This window comes from Sphaeramia orbicularis, chromosome 5 (genome assembly GCF_902148855.1).
Source record: "Sphaeramia orbicularis chromosome 5, fSphaOr1.1, whole genome shotgun sequence".
In the NCBI taxonomy this organism is placed as follows: Eukaryota; Metazoa; Chordata; class Actinopteri; order Kurtiformes; family Apogonidae; genus Sphaeramia; species Sphaeramia orbicularis.
Genome location: NC_043961.1, coordinates 26,380,032 through 26,403,859, shown reverse-complemented (window position 1 = coordinate 26,403,859; position 23,828 = coordinate 26,380,032). Strand labels below are relative to the sequence as shown.

Sequence of the window (23,828 nt, the reverse complement as noted above, 5' to 3'; positions counted from 1 at the left end):
ACTGTAAGAAAACTTTCACAAAGTGAGATTTCCATAATACGGGACCTTTAAGGCTTGACAAAAATTAAAAAAAAAAAAAGCTGAAAGAATACAGTTAAACTAATTTTAAAAATAAATAAATTGAAATAATAAATAATGAATAAAATAAAAATAAATTTAAAAAACATAAATATAATGAAGCTCAAAAACTTCCTATAAATTCTCTCTATGAAATGAATGAGCTCACCTGGGATCACATACACAGACACACAGAACTATTCAATTAAAGGAGCCTTTTTAAACACTGCTTTAACAGGACTGACAGACTGTGGGAGGGGCTTCTCATCTGAATACATGTCTACAGAAAGTCTGTGGTGACGTCAGTCCACAAACACTGACACAGATTCTACAAGTGAAGTGAATGGGAGATATTTCTTGCTTTAACATCCCACAAGTCCACCGATCCGGCAAGAGGCAAGCACACAGGTTACATTTCCTTCAGGAAATGTATGAAAGTCTAGTTATCTTTATTGCCTGCAGCTGTGCCACACAGACCACATTTGCCGTTACCATGACAACGAGCACTGCATGCACTTAAGACACAGACAAAACCACGCTCATTTATGACTCTGAAATGCTGTGAAACAGCTCCTGAATAGCTGCTAATTACGGAAAACCGGAAATGATAGGTGAAAACTAACATGATCATGAGTGTCAGACAGACCTGGAGATCACACAGATGTATTTTTTTTTTGCCCATATGTGAAAAATGACTAAGTTATGGCAGTGTAAAAACAGTCAACTCACCAGGAGTAAGACAATCACTTTTAGTACTAATTTGTACTGATTTGAATAAGAGCCGAGGAGGGATTTGCCCCTAAACTACTGCCTGCAATTTCACTTTTAAAAAGAGCTAGGTCTCCAAACATGGGTTCATATGAAGCCCAGGAACCGTGGCTATATTTTTGGAAAAGATCATTCACCTCCTCTGTATTGTTTGGCCGGGAGGGCGAGTTGTTCAGAAAATTTTCAGGTGAAGTTTTTTGTAAAAGTCAGAAGTCATAAAAAGAATAATAATAAATATGGCGAACAATAATCCCTTGTGCCTTGCATTACATGGTAGCACATGGGGAAATAGTCTCCTGTGGAACAGACAGGACTGAAAAAACCCCATCCAATAATTTTTAGCACTGTGCCTGGCCCTGGATCGGGACTGGAACCAGGATCGGCCGGGGCGGGGGCGGGGGCGGGGGCCGGGGCCCGGGGCCCCGGGGCCCCGGGGCCGGTCGAATTGTTGGGCTTGAATTATCCAAATGTAGCTTGCGCAAACCGTTTTGCTAAGATCTCCTACCCCACCTTTTAGTTTTATTTAGATGAAATGACAAAATTTATGGTCTTACCTTTTCCATGCTGGAGAACATCCTTGCCATCTGCCTCTGACGATGATGAAAAGAGAACGTTAAAAATCTTCCACTGTTTTATACTCAGTCCTGTAACCTGGAAACAGTTGAATTCCAATGTAATATTTGAAAAGTGCTCGGGCCCCGACTGGAGCTCTGGGCTCCACCTGTATAGAGCAGTGCGCAGGCACTGCCTTCTGGAGTTGGGTTACAGTAGTGGTGGAAGTACCTGGGTTAAACCAGGACATGTGACACATTTGTTTACTTCTTCCATTTAATACCAACACATTATTATCATCACCAGTCCCTTTTTTTGCTGCGTTGAAATGTAGATTACTGTTTATGTTGTTAGGTGGGAGTTAGCTAATGTTTTTCCTCGCTAGGAAATGTTCCATGTGGTTCAGTCCACCTCTGTCCTATGTTTGAACTGGACTGAGAGAAACTGCTGTTGTGTCTGTGCATGTGTTCAGATTAAAGACAAGGTGCTACTGTCTATATCTGACTGAATAACTGACTGGATGCCCATTAAAGCCTATTTTGTGTGTGTGTGTGTGTGTGTGTGTGTGTTGTCTCTATGCACAGCCCCACTACTTCCTGAAATTGAAGCAGCTCCTTTATTTTCTGTCTTTCATTATTGGACACACTGGTTAATCCAGGTGTGCCTGACCACACTAGTCACAACAAGAAGTAGCAGGTTTAAGCTGCAGCGGTTTGGTCTGGCTTGGTTCAGCACTGCATGAGCACTGAGTGCAGGAGGAAGAGGGAGGGGGCTGTGAGCACCATGGAGCCAGTTGGGGCAGAATTCTCACAAGAACTCAAATAATAATAATAATAAATGCCAGTCCCCTCAGACATCAAAATACATTTGGGAATTGGTAACAGAGAGAGTATTTTTTTTATTTTTAAATACTGATGAATGAAGAAACAATTGGGCTCCAGTAGAAAGGGCACTTTTCTCATCCAGGGCTTAAGGGCAGGTGCTGGAGCACCACTAGGGGTCTATCTGTGCACGTGCCTGCAAGCACACAGAAATAAAAACTGAAGTTGAAGCTGTAAAATCCGACAGCGTGTCTTGTAAATCCAATTCAGCCACTAGATGGCAACAAATAACCACCCCCCCAAAAAAAACTACAACGGTATAGTGGATATTCTGCACAGTCACTTTGTATTGTGATCTGAACTGTATATATCAAGTTTTAAAAACATCTATACGGCACATACTTAAAATAATACATAAATATTTCCATAATATCTGTCACAATCATGTGACTGTGATAATTTCAGAACCTGACAATATTTAGCCTGCACTAAAGTCAGGGAGGTCAACCACATGATCTGAAGATTTTGTTATGCTTGTGATCTGGAACAATACTGTTTTCCTGCTTAAAAACTAATGACATGGTCACACATGTAGTTTTTTTAATGGACATGACAAGCAGTTGTTCATTCATCAGCTACTATAAACTACTACAAAAAACCAAACAGCGTTGAAAAAGGAAAATAAAGTCAAACGACAGAATAACAAGAGAGCTAAGAAACAAGCTCTTGCCTTTGCTTCAGTATGTTATAAAGTGAAGTGCAATTTAACAAAGAAAGAAAGAAAGAAAGAAAGAAAGAAAGAAAGAAAGAAAGAAAGAAAGAAAGAAAGAAAGAAAGAAAGATGCATCCCGACTTTAAAAGCATGTTGAAGGCACAGCAAACGTTCTATCTAATTAAAAGAGATACAATCCACAACTCCATGGTTTTTCTTTCAGGTTGCACACATGATCCTGTGTGTGGTTCTTCTTCTTCGCAGATCCTGCAGGGTGTGCTGCACACTCTGAGTTGCATCTTTTCGTTGAAGTGGACGCTGCTATCGCGCTCAGAGCTGTCAGGTCATCATTGTGTCTGCTGGTGCTGATGTGAAAAGTTAATTACATGTAATCAGTGTAAGGCTCTGTGGTAAATATGGTAATGAGGAGCGCATAGAAGTGGAATAAAGATGGAGAGCAAAATGACCTCTTAGCTACTTGTGCTTCTCCGCTTTGCTTGCACATATGGTGCAAACGCGTATAGGCTGAACGCTGGGAGTTGGTCCCTTGTTGCCAGAGCTGCGTGTGTGTGTGTGTGTGTGTGTGTGTGTGTGTGTGTGTGTGTGTTTGAGTGTGGGAGGAGGAGTGAGAGTCGCTTCGGTGTCGGAGTGGAGAGATGGAAGCGTAGCAGGCGGATGCAGATAAGGCTGGCTCTCACTGTCCCCAAGACTAAGGACGTCGATTTAACGTTTCCTCTCGGATGTATTCGTGGTTTAGTCTTCCTGCCAATGTCCTATGATCTCAGTCGTATTTGCGGGCACCACCCCTCCAAACGTACCCGTCTATCTCTGAGCTGTCAATCATATCACGCCGGGATTTCTACATGTGAGTGCATGGCGCGCCGGGCAGGGCGGATCTGCACACGGGGTGAAGAAACGCCGGTTAATATGGATGAAAGGTCAACCATCCCTTCGCCATTTCAATCACTTTGATTAGGTAAGACCATATGAAGGTCCGGGGTGAATGTTGGATGCACGATGCGTGGATCCTAATATGTAGGTCTGATGGGAAGAAGGCGCGTATCTCCGGATGCATGGGCTGCGCGGTGCTGCGGAGCGTAAATAGGCCCTCTTATCAGTTCATCTAAGTGTTTATCCGTCTTTTAACCCACATATTTCTCCTCTTAATCCCAACAGCGACACTGTCCCTATAGCGTTGCCTAGACCGTAGAACAGGGAAAGATGATGTGCGAGGTGATGCCGACCATCAGTGAGGGAGACTCGGCCGGACCTCCGAGAGGCACCGGCGGCGTCCCCAACGGCTCGGACCAGGAGGCCAACTTCGAGCAGCTGATGGTCAACATGCTGGACGAGAGGGACAAACTGCTGGAGTCCCTCAGGGAGACTCAGGAGACCCTCATTCAGTCTCAGACTAAGCTGCAGGGGGCGCTGCATGAGAGGGACGTGCTCCAGCGGCAGATCAACGCGGCTCTGCCTCAGGTGAGACGCACCGGCCTCTGGGGGGTTTAAGGGGGTTCGGGTTCACGGAGGACGGTGGACCACAGCCCGCAATTTGGGAAAGAAATATACAAAAGAAAAAAAAATATCCACCGCCATAAACTGTGGGGTGTAATCCAAAGCCTTTGCCATGAAAGTATTAGTGACTGGTTGGATTATCACACTGACACAAACTGATTGGCTCCAGGGCCCTCAAGGCTCCGAGTTTATTAGATGTTAACTGGTTTGTCGTAAATGAACAGAAATTAGTACAAGATCACTGATTAGGAGCTGAAATTGCCACAATTGGGGCTTTAAGACAGATTGTTTAGAACTTGTTTTAAATGGTTTTTGTATTTTCATAGTCTACATTAAAGACTTTCACTCCAATCAAAATATTGTTACATACATGAGAATACATATATTTGAAAATTGTATTTCCCTGGGGCTAATCAGCAGTACATCTGTCCTGATGTACTCCATATGGCAGAAGCCCTTCGCTAGTGGGATCTCCACAGAGGAGGAAGCACTGTGTTTCTTTAATAGGCTCAGATGCTTCTGTTTGGGGAACCCCTGCAAGGCTCCTGCATGTTCCAGGATATCACCATGAGAATAACTGGGAAGATGACAGGGATATACAGGCACATGCTGCTTCAAAAGAAAATAGGATCTAAATGTCACTTTTGTGGTTAAATCGCAGGTTCAGGGTGAAAGATGATTAGGAGATGAATGGCGGGTTTTTATTTTACTAAACATATGCTGGTTGTGGTCCAGATGTTTGCACTGGATCAGCTTCACCGCTCTATGCATTAACCTGCGTCTGTTCTCATCTGTAATGTGAGTAACACAAGCTTACAGTAACTTGGGCTATCTTTGTCTTTTCTAGCCTTTCTGCATAAGTGAGTATCTTTTAGAAGAAGACATCTGAATAAGTGCTGTTACAGTCACCAAGCATGACGACAATGAAGCCTCAGCACATAAAGCTGTGTTACCCTATGACCCTCTGATCTAAATGCGTGGCATGATGTCACACAGTGTGTTGGAAAGTGTGCATGTGAGAGTGGGAGAGAGCGAGAGAGAGCCATGCTGGTGGTGACAGCCTTTCTGCAGCCTCTTGTGAAAGAAACATGGCTGCTTGCTTGTGTACATGGCTCTGGGCTGCTTGATTCCCCACATGCAAACGTGTGTGTGGGACTGTCTATGAATGTTGTGTGTCTGCAGAGAGAGGATGGGGAGTGTGGGAAGAGGCTGTCATGCTTGTTTTCTAATCCTACTTGGTTCATCATAATGTTTTATTCTAGCAATAATACAAGTATTAGTTATACAGTCAGAGACTACAGGGACATTATACAGACATTATGACTGGCATGCACGTGCATACGCTGTCTTCTGCTCTCTGTCAGTCACACGCACATGTTAAACACAGCAGTGGTTATTTCCACACCAGCCACTGAGACGGGTGATGATGCAATGGACAGTGGGTGAAGCAATAGTGAGAAATGAAAAAATCTCAGTTGGAATTGATTTCTACTCGGTTGTGCTCAGCTCAACTGAAGAATGAAGATAGTCTGGGCCTGATGCATTGGAAAATGGAAAGTGCATCCTGTAATGATGAGGGCGACGTGTGGAAAAAATAACATACGGTATCTAGTGTCTCAGCTTTAGATGTGATGAATATATTTGGGATGTTTTGTTGCAGCTGGTTATGCTGTTTTCCCCATCATGCTATATATGTCAGATGTAATTAGGCTGATTTGTGGCTAAGCACCACATGACCAAAGTTGGTGTGTTTATGCCCTGGACTACAATACAGTATCACAGCTCCGTGTTTGCTCTCGCCACCTCTACTGCATTGCCCTCAAGTCAGCAGTGTCTACATGTGTGTTGTAATATACGAGCTGTATTTTTTTCTGTGCATGTGTTCAGTTCTTTTTCCTCCTGAGGTGTAGACTGATATATGAGTGTTGGCATGGCAAGACAACCTTTTTTTTTTCACCACAATTCTAAAACACTTCTACGGGTTTTGCTGAACAAACATTTGTCATCTTCACCTACAGTACTAGGTGTGTGTGTGTGTGTGTGTGTGTGCGCATGTGTGTATATTTGTATTTTGTTATGTCTTCTGTAAGTTTCCTGACTCCATGGGACTGGTCTGACCCAGAACTGTCAGATCTCAGTGTCTCTTCTACACACACACACACACACACACACACACACACACACACACACACACACACACACACACACGTACGCATGCACACACACACACACACACACATGTACGCATGCACACACACACACACACACACACACACACACACACACAGTTGTGTTTCTACCACTTTAGGGGACATTACATTGACTTGCATGAGCTTCTTGGAAACTTGAACCTAATTTTTACCACAAAATGCCAAACCATAACTCCTACTCTAACCTTAGAACCAGCCTCAAACATAAAAATTAACGATTTATATTGTGGGGGTATGGATAATTTGTCTTATGTCTCCATTATGTAAGTGTGTAAACAGATTTACATCCTCATCATGACTAATAGCCATTCTTATCTATATATAAACACACTCACTCACACACACACACACACACACACACACACACACACACACACACTGACATGCATGGGCAAATAAATGTACAAACAAAATGTGTGAGTAACTCAAGAACTGAACACTTTTCAATGTCATTACTGGTAAAAATAAATAAACCCCATCACCTTGACATCAGTGCTCAGATTTATGTTTGCCTCAGCAGCATCACAAAAATGGGACAACGCTCAGATTTACCACATATACACATACACATACACACAGTCACAGACTAGGATGGATATGTTCATTAGCTACAGAGAATAGAGTTTCAGATTAACATGTCAGCCCATTACAGTGTATAATGCTTCTAATACAGCCCTCAGAGATGGGTTTTTTGCTCATAGACAAATTAGCTTTTAAAGACACACACACACATACACACACACACACACACACGCATATGATGTCTCATCCGTTTCTGCATATGAAAAGCTGTTCTGACACCGTCAAGTACAATGTGTTGTAAGTCTAGCAGGTGCATATATGTCTATAACAAACATAGAGAGAATGAGAAATTAAACCAGGTCATGTCTGAACTCCAAACAATGTCGCTGTTCATTAATATATGTGTCTATCATGTGTCTTTATATTTTATACTTATTAATTGTATAGTTACACAGATTAATTAGGTTGGCTGATTTAATAGGACATTTTACAATCAGCAAAAGTTTGGCCAGTGGCTAATTTCATGTTGAAAAGTTGGAAATACTGACTTTGCAGGAAGATACTACCCCAAATAAAGATAAAAAAAAACTGCATAAAGATTTTTTGTGATGTTTGATTTCAGTTCAAATTGATTGAACTTTATTGATTAATTGCTGTAGAGTTTGATGTAGCGGTCAAGATTTAGTGATCTAGGTATTCAATAGTTTGAGTTAATATTCATTTCAACTCAACAGTTAATGGATTTGTAATATTGATATGTAGTTCCTTTGAGGCATGTAGAATGCATTTTCAGGGTCAAAATCTTTCAGGGGGAACGAGGGATGATATTGTCTGATTAATCAGCTATCGGTTTTTCTCTCTTTCCATAGATTTAGTTTTATACCAGTGAATGTCTTATTGTTTATTGTTGAGGATGAATCTAGGAATAGTTTTGCTGTACTCCCACTTACAAGATAGATTAAGAACAAAAATTAAGAGATATTTGTCACTTATTTTTTAGAGCTTGTTCAAAATGCATTATATAATTTCAGTAATGCATTAGCAATGATGACATTTGTGTGTTATTTCCTTATATCTCTGTTAAGATGGTGACCATTTGTTTGAAATTATGCTTTTCATTAATACCTCATAATATAAGAATATATGAGTTGACATAAGTTAATCACCAGGTTCCCATCAGGTTCCTTTTAGTGTAGTCTAGTTAATTTATTGTCAACAGGTTTAACTGTAAAATAACATTGTACCACTTCTTCTTTTTCAAGATAAAGTGTATGTGCCTTTATAGATACAATGTGGTTTATTGGTGTGTGTGAGTGTGTTTTGTGATGTTTGGACACCTGTTCCAGTCAGACACAACACTGGCTATTTTTGCCGGCATACAAATACACAGAGAGAAAGACACACACACACACACACACACACACACACACACACACACACACACACATACACACACACACACACACACACACACACACACCTCGCTGTCCTTCCAAAACAACAACTGCCTCTTGTTCTAAATTCTGTCCACCCTGTCCCCACTGAAACACAACCACACAAACACATACAGTGCAACCGTTTGTATGATGTGTTGTTTATGTGACCTTGTACATATCACTGACCTGTCCTTTGACTCCTCATAGCGGTAACTGCTGCTTACGCGTGTATACAAACACACATATAAACACATTTACACATACAGCTTATGCATAGTATGTGTTCCTAAGAACCTGTATGAGCAGCACACGTGTTCATGTGCACAAGCCTCCTTCTCCATGTTTTTTTCCATTCTTGGACATATTAGGTGTTTCCTGCTTAAGTGTTCTATTGAAAAGTTGGACCAGAAATTGCTTGACTGTTAGCACGATTATGCCGAAACTAATATAGTGTTTTTCAGATCTGGTTATTATTCAGAATTTGTAGTACTAGTACCAAAACTTTGATACTGGTTCCATAATTATGCCTTTTTCAGTACTAGTTTTCCATTATACTAAAACGAAAACCACATTACGCATTATAGTACACACCTTTATTTTTATTTTTATTCTCATTTGCATTTTTATGCACTCAAAGCATTTTCACAACATGAGAATATAAATCTATTTACCACATTATTCTTTAACTTATATCGTCTGCTCATGTTGCACCCTGGCATTATCCTACTCAATACTGTTTTTACATCACTGAAAATAAATGTATTATAATGCAGTCAAATGATTAAAATTTTAATCAGATTAATCACAGGGTTGCTGTGGATTAATTTTGAATAATCAATTAAATATCATTCATTTTTAATCTGTAATAATCACATTTCACTTTGCATGAGCAAACAGACTCAAGAAAGAAGGGAATATATATGCACTTAATGTGTTTGTCGCAAGCTGGGTGACGCGTTCGCCGAAGTGCTAGCAGAATCTCTCTAACGTACGCTTCATGTTAATGTGGTATTTTAAGATGGAAGTGCTTCGGTGAAAAGAAAACTCCTCCCTGCAGAGTGTGCGTAATACTTTATGTTGGTCGACTGTTCTGTCTTTTTTTTTGTTCTCATATTTCCATCGAGTTGTTTAGGGTCTTCCATCTTTATGGGTTGGTTCGGCTGCCTGTCACTACTGGATCAACTGCCCATTTGTGCATGCGTGACGGTAACTCTACTTTGACAAACTGCCCAAAATGCATTGCCAGAGACATTTAGAATCATTCAGCGCTGCAGATGGGTTAATTGCTTTAAAATTTCTTTCAAATTAATCATGATGATGGATCAAACTGCGTTAATGCGTTAATTTTGTCTATCTTGAAGCTGTTTAATGAGATAATATCCTAAAAATGTATAAAGTCATGCATGCTTGCCACATACAGTTATACAGATGTAATTCCTTAGGTGTTAAAATTTGGTATTGAACTGCAGACGTTTTTCAATACTCGATAGTATCTAAGAAATTGATGGATGCCATGAAAGTATTGGAGTTCAGTACCCAGCCTGACTATAGGGCAGGAACCAAGGACAAACCCATTAAAATTTGGAGCAGATCCAGCAAAAGGGGTGGGTCCTGTAATTTTTTTCTGGCTTTCTCCAACATTGCAAGACAGGGCATTTGATTGAATTACGGGACTGCAGGGTCTTGGCAGAGGTTATATGCTCTCAGAGTGCCCTTTTAGTTCTTGTTGTTATTAATTGTTCCCAAGTTTGTTCCTCTTTTGTGAAGTATCTCTTAAATGCCAGTCTCTCCTTTCTTTCAGATTCTCCCTCTCTGTTTATCTATCTCATCAATAACCCAACAGTCCATTAACTGGTCCTTCAGACAGCTCTTGTCCCCTCCTACTCCTTCAGGTGACCTTAACCCACTGCACAACAAAATCTAGTGTGGGAGGGAAGGTGACACAGTGTTTAAAGCACCGCGTACTGCATGTCTGTATAACATGTTTAATTCTACTTTGATCTAAATGGAGCTTTGGCTGAGCTATGCACATGTGTCACAGTGCAATATACAGAGCTGAAAACGTACACACTGATGCAGAACACATAGACTGTAAATAAAGATGGATGCTGTGTGTTTTACTGTGTAAAATTGAAGCTGAAATCCTGCTGTCATGGTAGCTGCCATATTGCTTATATAATGCAATAATGCACTCAAAGTCAGTGCAGTAGAGGCTGCCTGATTTGTTTACAGCTGATTGGTCATTACAGCTGTCAATCACGTATTTTTTATAACATCAAATAACTTTTGCAAACAAAATCATCAGAAAGATGATTTGAACAAATCCAACTCACTCAGGCTCACACAAAGCAAATACTGGCTTCCTAAATTTGATGATTATCTGATGTCAAATGTGGAGAAATAACTTGTATGTTTTTCAAAAGATGAGTGTTGTTACATAATGTCATCATGTTTGTGTGAAACAGTGGTAGAACACTGAGCTGTCATTGTATCAATGACTTAATATTGTAAGTGAAATCATGATGTGTACTTGTTATACACCCTGAAAACAGAAACCTATTGTCATATTTCAGGCCAAACTACGTAAACCTCAACACATTTTAGTGCAGGCTGAAAATGTCATTTAATGAAAGCTTGTAGTACTTACTTATGTCTCATCCATACCCATTCTCTAATCAAATAATTACTGCCAATTCCAGAAATTTTATAGTATGTGGGTTATGTTCTTGTACTGCATCTTTTGATAAATTAAGAATAATGTGCAAGAAGTTTAGTTATTTTTGTTGAAGAAAAAAGTTGTTTTAATGTCTTTTATTATTTATGATCTGGGGATTTGGTATAGACAGCCTTGAATGTGGCATCATTTTGATAAGCTTATGCAATATCACAACACTTATTTCCACCATTTTTTGGACACTTAATATTGCGGAATGTTGCTCTAGACCTGAATAGCTGAAGCAACTCCAGATCACAACACTGCCCCCATAGGCTTGCCGCTTGTACCTTAGGCACTAGGCATGATGGGTTATCACTTCATCTGCCTCCCCTCTTACCCTGATGCACTCATCACTCTTCTGGACTCATCAGACCACATTAGTGCTACCGCGATTAGTCGACTTATCAGATGTAATTGACCATGAAAATTAGTCGACAGCAATTTTTTTTAGTTGGCGTGTCGTTTTACTATTGACCGCCTATTTTTTTGTGGTCTTCCTCCCATCTGAAACACAGTAGGAATGGGATCTCCCTGCGACCATTGCCAGAGACAAGCCACGGGTATGGCCGGGGCTTCATGCCATGGGTATGCTGCGGTGGCACATGTATGCTATGGGTGTGCCACAGTGCCACACCTCAGAGAGAGAGAGAATCCCCCATCTTATAAGCATCTTTAGTTTCCTCATTCACCCCCCCCCCCCCCCAATTCAAAATAAAATGGATAGAACAAAATAACAAACACTTGATTTTTTTCTAAACTGGTTGTGTAGATTATTCAACTAATCGGAAAAATTACTTGAAAGACTAGTCTTTAGAAAATCAGTCATTAGTGCCAGCACTAGACCACATGACCTTTTTCCATTGACACACAGTCCAATCTTCCTTCTCTCTATCAAACTGATGGTTCTTTGAGAAATGAGAATCCACTCTCTGCATCAGTTGGAGTTAAGGAACTTGTTGCAGCTGAAGCATATTGATCACTTCAGTAATTATCCAGTGGAAGGATCTTTATATAGGACTTTATTTTGCTAGTCTGTGTATGACTGAGGACAAATCTAGACAAAGAAGCTGATAGACGCCCTTAATCACAGTTCTACCATTTTTGCATATTGACCTAATAGTCCTTACTTATTACAATGTGGGATAATAGTTGGTTTGGCTAATATAGAACAGGCTATTTCACACTACTTGAACCAGGGCCAACAGAAGGGAGACTTGCAGGCTTGGTGCTCAGCCATAGTAGTTACTGTACGAGAGGTGTGTTTTGCTTACAGGTACAGTGTGAGAGGGAACAAGTGTCAAAGCTAATATATCTTGCTCTGCAGAAGAAGGGAGAAGGTCCCCCTGCATAGTCATTGGGGGTGGCCTGGTCTCAACAGCGTAGCACACACTTTCTGTGAGGCACAAACACTCTCAGTATCTGTATCCATCTCAAATAAACAATAACACATACACACACACACAAGCTGTGTTTTCTTAAATGTCAGCATGCGTTGTCTACATGCCATCCTGAGTCGCTGTGATTGTAGAGTGTGAGGGAGCATGCCCACGGCAAGTGTTGCTTATGCATGGATGGCTGAGGCAGCTTTGTGCATCGTGATAGGAGAATATTGAGGAGGGTGGGTGAAGTCAGTTGAAAAATTACCACATCTCATTGGTCTGCTTCTGAAGCCCAAATCTTTTGCTGTGTGTTATGTAAGCACCAAATAGTGGAATTTGGGTTGATGTGGAGGAAAGTGGAGCATGAAGTGAGCAGCTGAATGTCACCAAGAAACCCTTTAAGACAGAGAAAAAAGAGCAGTAGCCATTATTATGGTTTGCAACCACACAGTGGTCCCTTTCACTTTCATACATTAAACCCCAGGCATCTGTCGTTGCAACTTCAATGTCATTTCATCTTAATCCTATGACTTTTAATATATATATTTTTAGTGCAATGGATGAGGTGATTTTAATGCTTTGTATCTGTTTACATGAACTCATACTTGGGACTGATTGCTTTTAACATCATAATAAGGCATTTGGAACATGGATGTAGATAAATGTCCTCATTTAATTTCATTCTTTTGTTTAAGGTGTTGAAATGTATCCATCAGGCAGGCTGCTACTTTAAGATCTAATGCTCGTCTGTTCCCCATTGGACCTTGCAAAACTGAACCATTTCCATATCACATCACATCATCGTCATATCTCATGTGTAGGCGTTTCCAATGAAACCGTGACAGCTTTCATTACTGTCATAACTACAGAGAACTGCTGGCACTGCTGTTTGAGTGACACCAGAGGTAGCATTAATCCTGATTTTATGATTTAGGAAACAAAACTCACATTCTTATGGCTGCTTCATGGCGTTACAATATAGTAAGATAAATCATGAGCATGGGCAACAGACTATTATAGTTTCTGAAAGCAGAAATGTGTCATAATTCGGACCAGACTAAGTAAACATCAACACATTTTACAGCAGACAAAAAAATCTCATATATTAAATACTAATATAACTAACAGCTGAATTAATGCAACATATTACTTAGCCTCCAAATTCAGTCACTTTACAGCTTTGGTCATGTTTTTGTAGCTTTGGTTAATTTGCTTGTTCAGATTCTGTCTCTTATGTTGAACTGTTTGCAGTTTAGTATACGGAAACACTGAAGTGTGCATCACTTTGAGGATTTTTGCTATTGGATTTGCTTTTCCATGCCTTGATTGATTTCTCTTACCCTTTAAAGACCTAGAACTAATTTTGTGGTGACTTTCAAATTATTTTTTTTATCTACATTTAATCTTTTCTTAGTGATTTGTTACCATTTAATATTATTATAGTAAATTATATTATATTATCCTCTGCATTTTAATGTTTTTCAGGGAAAATCAGGTATTTTTCTTTATTTAATCTACTGATCATGTAGATTTTCATTAAAGCTCAGCGTAAATTGAAAGGTTAATATATCCAAACAGAGAAAACTAAGGAAAAACTGACTTTTAGCAAAATATATCATTAAATGCACATGCAACAAGCGTCTACAACTACAATCATTTAGTAAAGTACATGTTTTTTATTGGTGAATCAATGTTGGAGAAGATTACAGTGTTTCAGTGTTCACTATGGACATAACTGATGCTACTGAAAAGGTGACACTGCATTTTTTATTTTATCAATTATTTGGATGTGTTAATAGGATGAGTGATTTTTCAAATGACTAATCATTTTAGATCAGTAGATGCTTGTGGTTGTTGCTGGTGGCTGTTTAGGTATTTGAGAGTTTCAAGCAATTTTGCAATGATTCCAGATCTCAACAATTACATATAATGTCTTTATTAGAAAGAAATAAAGTGAAATTAAACCTCATGGCTTTACCTAACCATACAGTCTGTATGGCCTTTATCATATGTATGATTACATAACTGCGTTACAGAGAAAGTGGAGAGAATAAAAAAGGAAATGAAAAGATTATGCAAAATGACCCCAAAAAAGTGTGAAGGAAGTCTAATTAACAGCACATCTCCCTCCCAGCAGCTGACTGACATCACACCTCTCTCTCTAAATCTTCTTCTTGTCTCCATCCTCTGCTACATCTTGCCAGCTTTCCATCATGTGTCTTTTTTCTCTATTCCACAGTAGGTCATGCTGTTATCTTCCCTCTGTTACATGTATGTTACTCAGCCTCGATTTCAGTCCCATTCCCTTGTGCTCTGGCAGGGTCAAACTGGCCCCTGGCAAAGAACCTGTGCACAGCTTTCAGGCCTGTGAGCTCTAATGGGATATTAGTGTGCAACGCTAGCTCTCCCATGCTCCCTGCCACACCACGGCTACAACACTCCATCTCAGAGCGGCATCCATCCTTCGCTCCCTCCATCCCCTCTGCCAGTACCATCTGGCTCTCAGCACCAAGCACATTTAGCTCAGCCGGGCGCCAATTTGTCCCCCCTGGCAGACTGGGAAAAAGAAGAAGAGTGAAGTAAGAAACAGGAAGAGTAGAATAGACAGTGTAAGATTTAGTAAAAGAAAGAAAAGCAGAATCAAGCGTATACCTGACTGTCCCCAGCAGTGGGAGGCATGCTCTCGTAATGGGACAGTCACAGTGTGCGTCTCCGTGAGTTTCCTCACCCTGGTAATAAGAGCAGAGTGATTGGAGTTGCAGGACCACCAGAGGGGAAGACGAGAGTAATGAAGAAGGGAGGCAGCAAAGGACAGAATGAGAAAGAGGAGGAGGAGTAGAGGGACGTGAGATGAAGTTTTCCAGCCAGCAGTTAAGCCCACAGCAGCCCTGCCATGTCTAACAACTACACTATTGGAACTCTGTCAGTTTGCTTTCCCACCTGAAACTCCCCCAGAATAGAAGATAAGGGGCGGGGAGGGGTGTGGGGGGGGGGTGAATGTTTGACAGGAGTTCAGGAGTAGCGGCAGTAATGTATGTGTGTTTGAGGGAGGTGTGGGAGGGTGTCAAAGCCCAAGGGGAGGAATTTTAAGGGTAGAAAACTTACAAAGCACCCCATGTGCAGAGACGCAGGGACAAACAAGAAAGTAAATGCACACAGCCCCCACAAATACACACACTCACACACCCAGACACAAAGTAGTAGTGGACATCTAGACCCCAGTTTTCCCAGCAAGCGATTTAAGCAGCAGCAGCACAGGCAATAGCGTCAGAAGCTAAGTTCCCGGCTGGACCCTTAAAGGGATTTAGAAAACTTCAAAATGCTTCATCTGCTCCATGAAATACAGCTTGTCAGTGTCTCACAACATAGCACACACCCCCTGCTGCTGACTGTCAATAACACCCGCATGCGCACCCACACACACACCCACACTGTCACACGCACAAAGATCTGAGAGAGCATGGCGGTGCAAGTGAAATGTAGGATTTGGGAGAAGGACACAGTGGTAGGACAAATACAGCTGTATATAGTTAATGGCTTATGTGTTCCATGCATTTCAGTGTGAGCAGATACAGTTCATTTTCAATCCTTGTGTCTGTTTCTGTACTTGTTTGGCATTGTATCTCTCATTATACAAATGAGACATGTTCATTATCTGTGTGACATTTTCCCAAGATAGAGAAATGTTGATTTTATTGATATTTTTGTACTTCAGCGGCCTTTACGAACTGACATTATCTGGAAATAAATGATATGGGAGTAATAGGAGAAGCAGGAGGACGGTTGTACAATATGCACAAATTAATTTTGGACATCAGGGAAACTTAACCATATGTAGCAATTCATTCCTGAAGGAGAACTCCATTAAAAATCTGTCCCTCATCTTACTAACATATTTAACATATAAGGACTACCAACTGCAGCCTGCAGGAATGAATTACACGATCAAACTACTGTCATAGGAAACAGTTCATTTCTTTCTTGTCAAAACACTATTAAACATGTAATTAGTGCCTTCTGATAAACATATTATTTAGGGACAGTTCATTTGCATGTTGTGTAACATAAATTTGCATTGTCACCAAAGCATATGAGGAGCTGTGTGTCTTGCTCCTTCAGAATGACCGACAATGTATGATTAGATCCATAGCAAACATAAACTCTTAAATATTTAAATTTACATAACACCAATACAAAGGTATATTTTAATGGCAGTAAGAAAAAATTCACAGAGCAATTTGTGAAAATGGATTGAATGGGTTCTTTATGAATATTTGTACACCACTGCAGAAAACACATGTTGTGTAAAGTATATTCTGACAGTTTAATTTTTACATATTTCCACATGCGGAAATACATATTTGACCAATGAAATGCATCATTAAAACAGATGTTGTGCACCAACCTGCCAATGGCAGTGCATCCACCTTCTACAATAGACTCACTCCCATGGTTCACCTGAGCACCACAAAGACAACAGTATTTTTATGGTTAATAAATGCCAGATTAAATAAACCTTAAATTGTTCCATGATCTGAAAATATCACCTGAAGTAACTATGACTGTGATTTACAAAAATAGAATTTCACAATTCTGCTTTTTTGCTTTTGTGACGTGACGTAAACAGAAAATGATATGAAATTATTAGGAAAAGATTAATTGAAATGTTGGAGAAAAATGTAGGAATGTTAGATTTAACCCTTAGGGGTCCACGGTCACGGCCCCGTGACTGAATCACATGACATTTTCAACACGTCGTAGCGTCGGAAGTCAGTCATGTAGACCCCTGGGGACAATTGCAACCGAAAGTGCAGACTTGAAACACTCAACACTATTTGATGTTGATAGAGCGACTACAACTGGAGATATGACAGTTTGAAACTGGAGCAAACAAGCAATATAGCGTTATCATCGTGCTATAAAGCAAGCGTTATATTTCTTACCATTCCTTTGTCATTTTTTGTCCCTTTTCCAAGTGAAAAAAAATGGCCAAATCTGCAGATTCTAATCAACAGACTGCATTAGCATAGCAGGTAAGGGTGGAGACAACCCCCACCTGAACCGGATGCAGAAACCAGGAGGACCGGGGGGCGGGTGAGAAAACCGGAGAAAACACCTATGTAAAGACATGCGTTTATGTCAAATATTTGAGTATAGTTTTAATTTATTACAATTTTAATTTCATATACCTAATATTTGGAATCAGTATTCATTTTTGAAGTCTTTGAAAAGGTTTGTTAAGCATCTTTGTGTTATTTATGCAATAAATTATATACATTTTTCCCATCAGATTTTATATTTTTTGTGTTTTTTTTGCCTTTTGTGTTGATATAGTAGGTTAAAGTGAAAAAATAATAGGCAGATGAGATAGATGACGTTGTGCTGAAAAAAAAGGTACCAAACATGGGTATAGTAAACATTTCTTTATATATTATGTAAAGGCAAAATCAAAAGTACTCAAAATCGGCCAAAATAGGCTCAGACCCTAAAGCATTAAGCATCTGCGAGATCTGAGAGCTTAATCTTCAGTGTATGATATTTAGTGACATCTAGCGGTCACATTAAAGATTGAAACCAGTTGAATGCCCCATATCCCCACCATGGTGGCAACCCCGCCCCCCCCTCCCCAAACATCCAAGTCCTTTAAAGTAGGTAATGCACTATAACAGTGGATGCCACTAAGTCCAGACCCACGCCTGTGATAAAAATGGTTCATTTTAAGATAATAAAAACACAACATTTGTCTTTATTGTTTGATTACAGGGTGGGGAAGCAAAATTTACAATATTTTGAGGCAGGGATTGAAAGACAGTGTATGACCAATTAGTTTATTGAAAGTCATGAGAATTTATTTGCCACAAGAAAATTTACATAATAGAAAATGTTTTTATTCTATGTGTCCTCCTTCTTTCTCAATAACTGCCTTCACACACTTCCTGAAACTTGCACAAGTGTTCCTCAAATATTCAGGTGACAACTTCTCCCATTCTTCTTTAATAGTATCTTCCAGACTTTCTCGTAATAGTTTTGCTCATAGTCATTCTCTTCTTTACATTATAAACAGTCTTTATGGACACTCCAACTATTTTTGAAATCTCCTTTGGTGTGACGAGTGCATTCAGCAAATCACACACTCTTTGACGTTTGCTTTCCTGATTACTCATATGGGCAAAAGTTTCTGAAAAGGTATGGATAATAGTGTTAGGTATGATTATGACATCAATATATGTTTGGTTTCAAAACAATTGACGTCGTGCCTGCTGAGAAAAAACAACTAAATGTTCATTGTAAATTTTGCTTCCCCACCCTGTATATATTTCCAAAAACATGATTATGAGTATTAAATTCAACTTCAGTGAGATCCTCCTTAATTCCCGTGAATTTTACACACTGGTCCTTTAATCCAGCAATGCAGAATGAGCAAATTAATCAGATTTTTTTTTTTTTTTTTAACCAAAACCTGAGCTCTAAAATCCATTGCATGAAAATTTAATTTGAGTGTAAAAACTGAAGTAATTATGCCCAGCAATAGATTTCTTATTTAAATGATTTTCACTTCTTTAATTTCCACATGATTAGTTTTGGAAAATGGGCCAAAGAAGACGTATGCTTAAAATTAACTTGTCTTTCAGTTGTGTTTAAAGTGTAAACGGTTTTTTCTTCTTTTTTTTTGCTTTTGGGAATTGCCACACTTAAATAGGGGGCAGAAAGCTTCCCATCACAGGGATGGGCAGCATGTGATAATTATACATTTGGGAGTAATGGCGCAGTGTTTCACAGCCTTTACTCAAAGCCATTAGTTGTGCTGCACTTGTTTGTATTGCACCATAATTCTGATGTTGTAAGAAGGCAGGGGGAGTGGGTTTTAGACATAAAAGCAGAATGATAACCTTTAAACTGGACCACTTTTGTCCTATATTTGTCTTTGACATTCTTTAAAATCTCTTTCTATGCAATAAAGCTGCAATAATTAATTGATTACTCAGTTAGTTGACTATGACATTAACTCACAGGTATATTGATAGTCGATCATCAGTTTGAATAACTTGTTTTCAAGATAAAAAAAATGTCAAATTCTCTCATTGCAGCTAAAAAAAATATATATATTTTCCGACTCTGTGGAAGTAAACTGAATATCTGTATGACTGTCAACCAGCTAAAACACTCTTGCTCCATCAATGAATCATGAAATGAGCAACCAATTAATAATTAGTGTATGTCTCTCTAGGTGTAGAATGCTGCAGATGTCATGGAATTGACAGAAAAGGTCAAAAGGTTTGGAAAATATAACCCACGCTGTAGAACACATAATATCACAACTCACCCAGTCACCACCTAACGTTATAGATTCCATACGTACTGAACTCTTACATAAGGAAATGGATCCAGTGATGAATTGCCCACACCGACTCAGCACTTTTGTGTCCAAATAGGCAGATACATCACACACATGCACACAAAGGTAAACACACAGTACACTGAAACCTGGACGTGTCCCATAGAAAGATGTATGTGCTAATGTCAGCGAGCATAAGCGCTATCATGGCTGGCCTGATCCCAAAATGCACCGTGTTCTGAGGATGGTTTTTGATAAATACATGATGGCATCTTTACACTACTAAACAGACCCTCCTCTTGGCTGATTTAAACAGCAGGAGTTCATGAAGTGCATGCTGGAGGAACTAACAAGATATATCAGGTGCATGTAGCACAGACGTCACTTAGAACGTCTCATCTCGATATTAAATCAACCCCTGTTTATTCAGCACCACCTACAACATGCCTCTGTTCTGAACTGCATTTATTTCCAACTCCATTCATAGACACGTGGGCTGGTGCAGACTCTCAAATATGTGTGCACAGTTTTACACACACACACACACACACACACACACACACACACACACACACACACACACACACACACATATTGGCTCTTTGTGCATGTGGTGAAGTTGTTCTGCTGTCTCTTTTATCATCTTTGATTTAATTAGTTTCTCTGTCTCCTTGTTTTTCATAAAGTACAAGGACCTGTTGTTGAAAATTGCTTTATGAATATGCTGGCGTTGCCTCAGTGAAGATTCAGTATCCATGTTAACATTACCAACAAACTGATCTGTTCTCCCTCTCCAAAGTCTCACTCTCGTCCCTTTTCCTCTCCCTGTGTCTCAGTGTCTTGCTGTCTCTCCCCTCTCGCTCGCTCTCTGTCTTATCAGTGGTGATGGCTTTAAGCGTGTGTGCTGAGAGGTCTATTAGTTAGCTATCGTTCTGTCAGATAATGCCTCATATCTCTCAGCTAGCTCACTGTACTTACAGCTTTGCCCTGACAGCATGAGATGGGAACACAGCAGCAGTTCGAGCGCAAACTTTACCATTCTTATATAAATGGTAATTTTGGATGTTGATGGTGGTTAAGTAAATTTTTTGGTGCTGCTATGCTTCAGTTAAAGGGGTTATATGTAGTGTTAGTATTCCACACTCTCATCAGCAGGGGGAGGTCATCATAACACACTTAGGATGGCCAATCAACACTATGTATGCACAGACTGTATCACTCACTGAATAATGTATAAAGTTCATTGTTAACACGCATCTATACTATGGTATCATTAAGTTTTCTTCAAACAAAATTTCATATTATATTTTCACATTTGGTCAAAGTAACACAGTGTATTAGGATCCTCACAGGCTGTGTCAGCTGATAGTTTACATTATAGCTCTGTTAGCTTAGCTTTCTTAGCCACAATAAAACCACATATAACCTTTGTTTAACATATAGTTTGTGTTCAAAAGCTAAACTAAAGATCTGTTTTGAATCATCCAAACAGGGTCAGAACTGTCACAGTTTAGTCTGAGCCGTGGATTAACAAAGGTCAATTTAGCAAAGATAATAATATCACATATTTACTTAGTGCTGCAACAACAAATCGATTAAATCGATCCAAATCGATTCTTAAAAGACTTGGCAATGAATTTGGCAGCTGATTCGTTGAGTCTTGAGCAAGTTAGTATTGAGGCATGCCTGCACACTGTGTAGAGCGACAGAGGAAAAGACAGAGCAGCATGGCATAGGCTTCGGATGCCAGGCCAGATTTTTAAAGCTAGGTTTACATTATGTTCGCAGTGGCCATGGCAGCCCCGTTTGGCCGAAATGTAGTGCGCATTTACATAACAAAACTTGGATATGGAGAAAAAAATTGCCAAAATCCCACAGCGCACTACGTTACGGGCAAACAGGGCTGCCGTGGCCATGGGAAAATTATGTAAGCCTAGCTTAAGATAGCCTACGTATCATGATTACTTTAGCCCGCTAGCTAGTTAGACATTATTGCCGTTATTGTAACGCTTTCATCCATCTCTGTTTGTCAGGCCACCATACTAACGTTACCTATCGTTGACTGGAACTAATGCATACAATGCTAGTTTGATAGCATATAACCGGACTTGGTTGAAGACTATATCTTGCTGGTTTCTAGCCATAACAAGTCTAGGTTGCGGGCTAGCGTTTGCTAACTCTACCAGAAGCCATTGTGGGGATGTAATCATTAGTGACTTGTCTCCAGCTTTGGGTTAAATACAGATCTTTGAGAATTGGGTGTTTTGTGTTAATCTGATGAATGGGTTAGTTATTAAAATAATTTACAAATAAATCAACTGTTAAAATTATTGTTAGTTGCAGCCCTATAATTACTTCATATCTTCATAAACCCCATAATCAAACTCAACCCTTCAGAAGAAATACTGCCATTTCAGCATCAAACTCCATTCTTTTCATTTAGAGCTGTGGTGAAAACAACAACAATGCCTCTAGCTTTTATTACTTTGTTGCTTTCTTTGACTCTAAAAGTTGTTTTGTAGTGGTTCTCATCCCATCTCATAACCTTCTGAGGCTTTGGTCAAAAGCCCTGTGGTGTTGGTTTTTATCACCATGGGAGACCAGCGGAGTGACTCACTACTCCCTCTAGTGGTCACATAAATCCACTGGCCTGCCATTGTAAATAAATTCAGTTCTTATCTGTACAATCCAATACATTGGCATCTTTAACAGAACTTCCAAGCTCTTTCTTATAAACACTTTAATGATACCCTTAGGTCATTTTTTCAGTATTTTAAAGTAGACATACTACATATAACCCCTTTAAGTCAAACCTTACAGTGTTGCTGTATGAATGTGTATCTCATCATATTGTATACCATATGACATGAAAGTTTATGTGTGTTTTGTGTCCTCCAGCCATTGCGTATGTGCATTGAATTGACTTAAATCTGCTCATTATAATGCTGAAAGTCTGGAGATTTGAGCAATTCCCATAGTAGCCTGAAAACATTTAGTTTTGTTCAAGTCTTCTCCTCAACTTTCTGCTGTATGTGCTTTGTATTGCACTGTTTCAGTCATACTAAGGACAGTCCATGTAGTAAATTTTTACTCATAACATTAATAGTCTTAACTGCTCCTGCGCATTGTAATTAGATGTATAACATATACACACTATCATCTCTATAGCCGGCTCTGTCTGCCAATGATGAAGGTCAGTAAGCATTGTGGTGCCCATTAGAATAATGGGGGCTGGGACGTGCCCTGCCCCTCGTGCAAGAAGAACATCATTCACACTTAGCTGCTTTCCTCTCTGTCCACTGCTGTGTGCCTTCTTGCCCTCAATTCCACACTTCAATAGCCCTTTCATGTACTCATGCTATTTCTCACTCACTCTGTCTTGCTCACACATAAACAATTAGAGTTAAAATACAGAAACACAGAGTCAATGTCAGGGAGACACTTTTGTACTCCGTTCATTTTATTTATTGTGTCGTTAAAGTATGGAATATAAACAGCGGGAGAATGTAAGTGAAATGACTAATGTTGGATCAGAAATGTCACACAGAAAGGTCTAAATCTGGATCACTGCAATTATGCACCTGTAGCAAGAAACATGTCGGCCCAATCAATTTGTTTTTGTGCTACTGTGTGAGCCAGAACTCTTTCATCTGGAGTTCTTCCCAGTTTCAGAATGTCTTAAATAGTTTACACAGTTTTTGGCACTCTATAAAACACCAGTGTCACTCCGTAATAACACATTTCCTTCCTGTACTGATATTTGCATTGATTATTAGATCCAAGAAGTGTTATTTTTTGCTTGTT

At 39.7% G+C, this 23,828-nt stretch overlaps 1 protein-coding gene across 4 annotated transcripts in view; it reads left to right on the top strand.

Annotated features, from left to right (window-relative positions):
• Positions 1 to 3,546: 3,546 nt before the first annotated feature.
• ppfia4 (PTPRF interacting protein alpha 4) overlaps positions 3,547 to 23,828 on the top strand; it is a 73,832-nt gene continuing 53,550 nt past the window's right edge. For 3 of the 4 annotated variants that reach the window (XM_030134404.1, XM_030134402.1, XM_030134401.1), the window contains exons 1-2: positions 3,547 to 3,886; positions 4,087 to 4,389. In XM_030134404.1, the coding sequence (XP_029990264.1) occupies positions 4,132 to 4,389 (258 nt within the window). In that variant the 5' untranslated portion in view covers positions 3,547 to 3,886; positions 4,087 to 4,131. The remainder of the gene's footprint in view (positions 3,887 to 4,086; positions 4,390 to 23,828) is intronic. The other variant, XM_030134403.1, reaches the window with a different exon arrangement.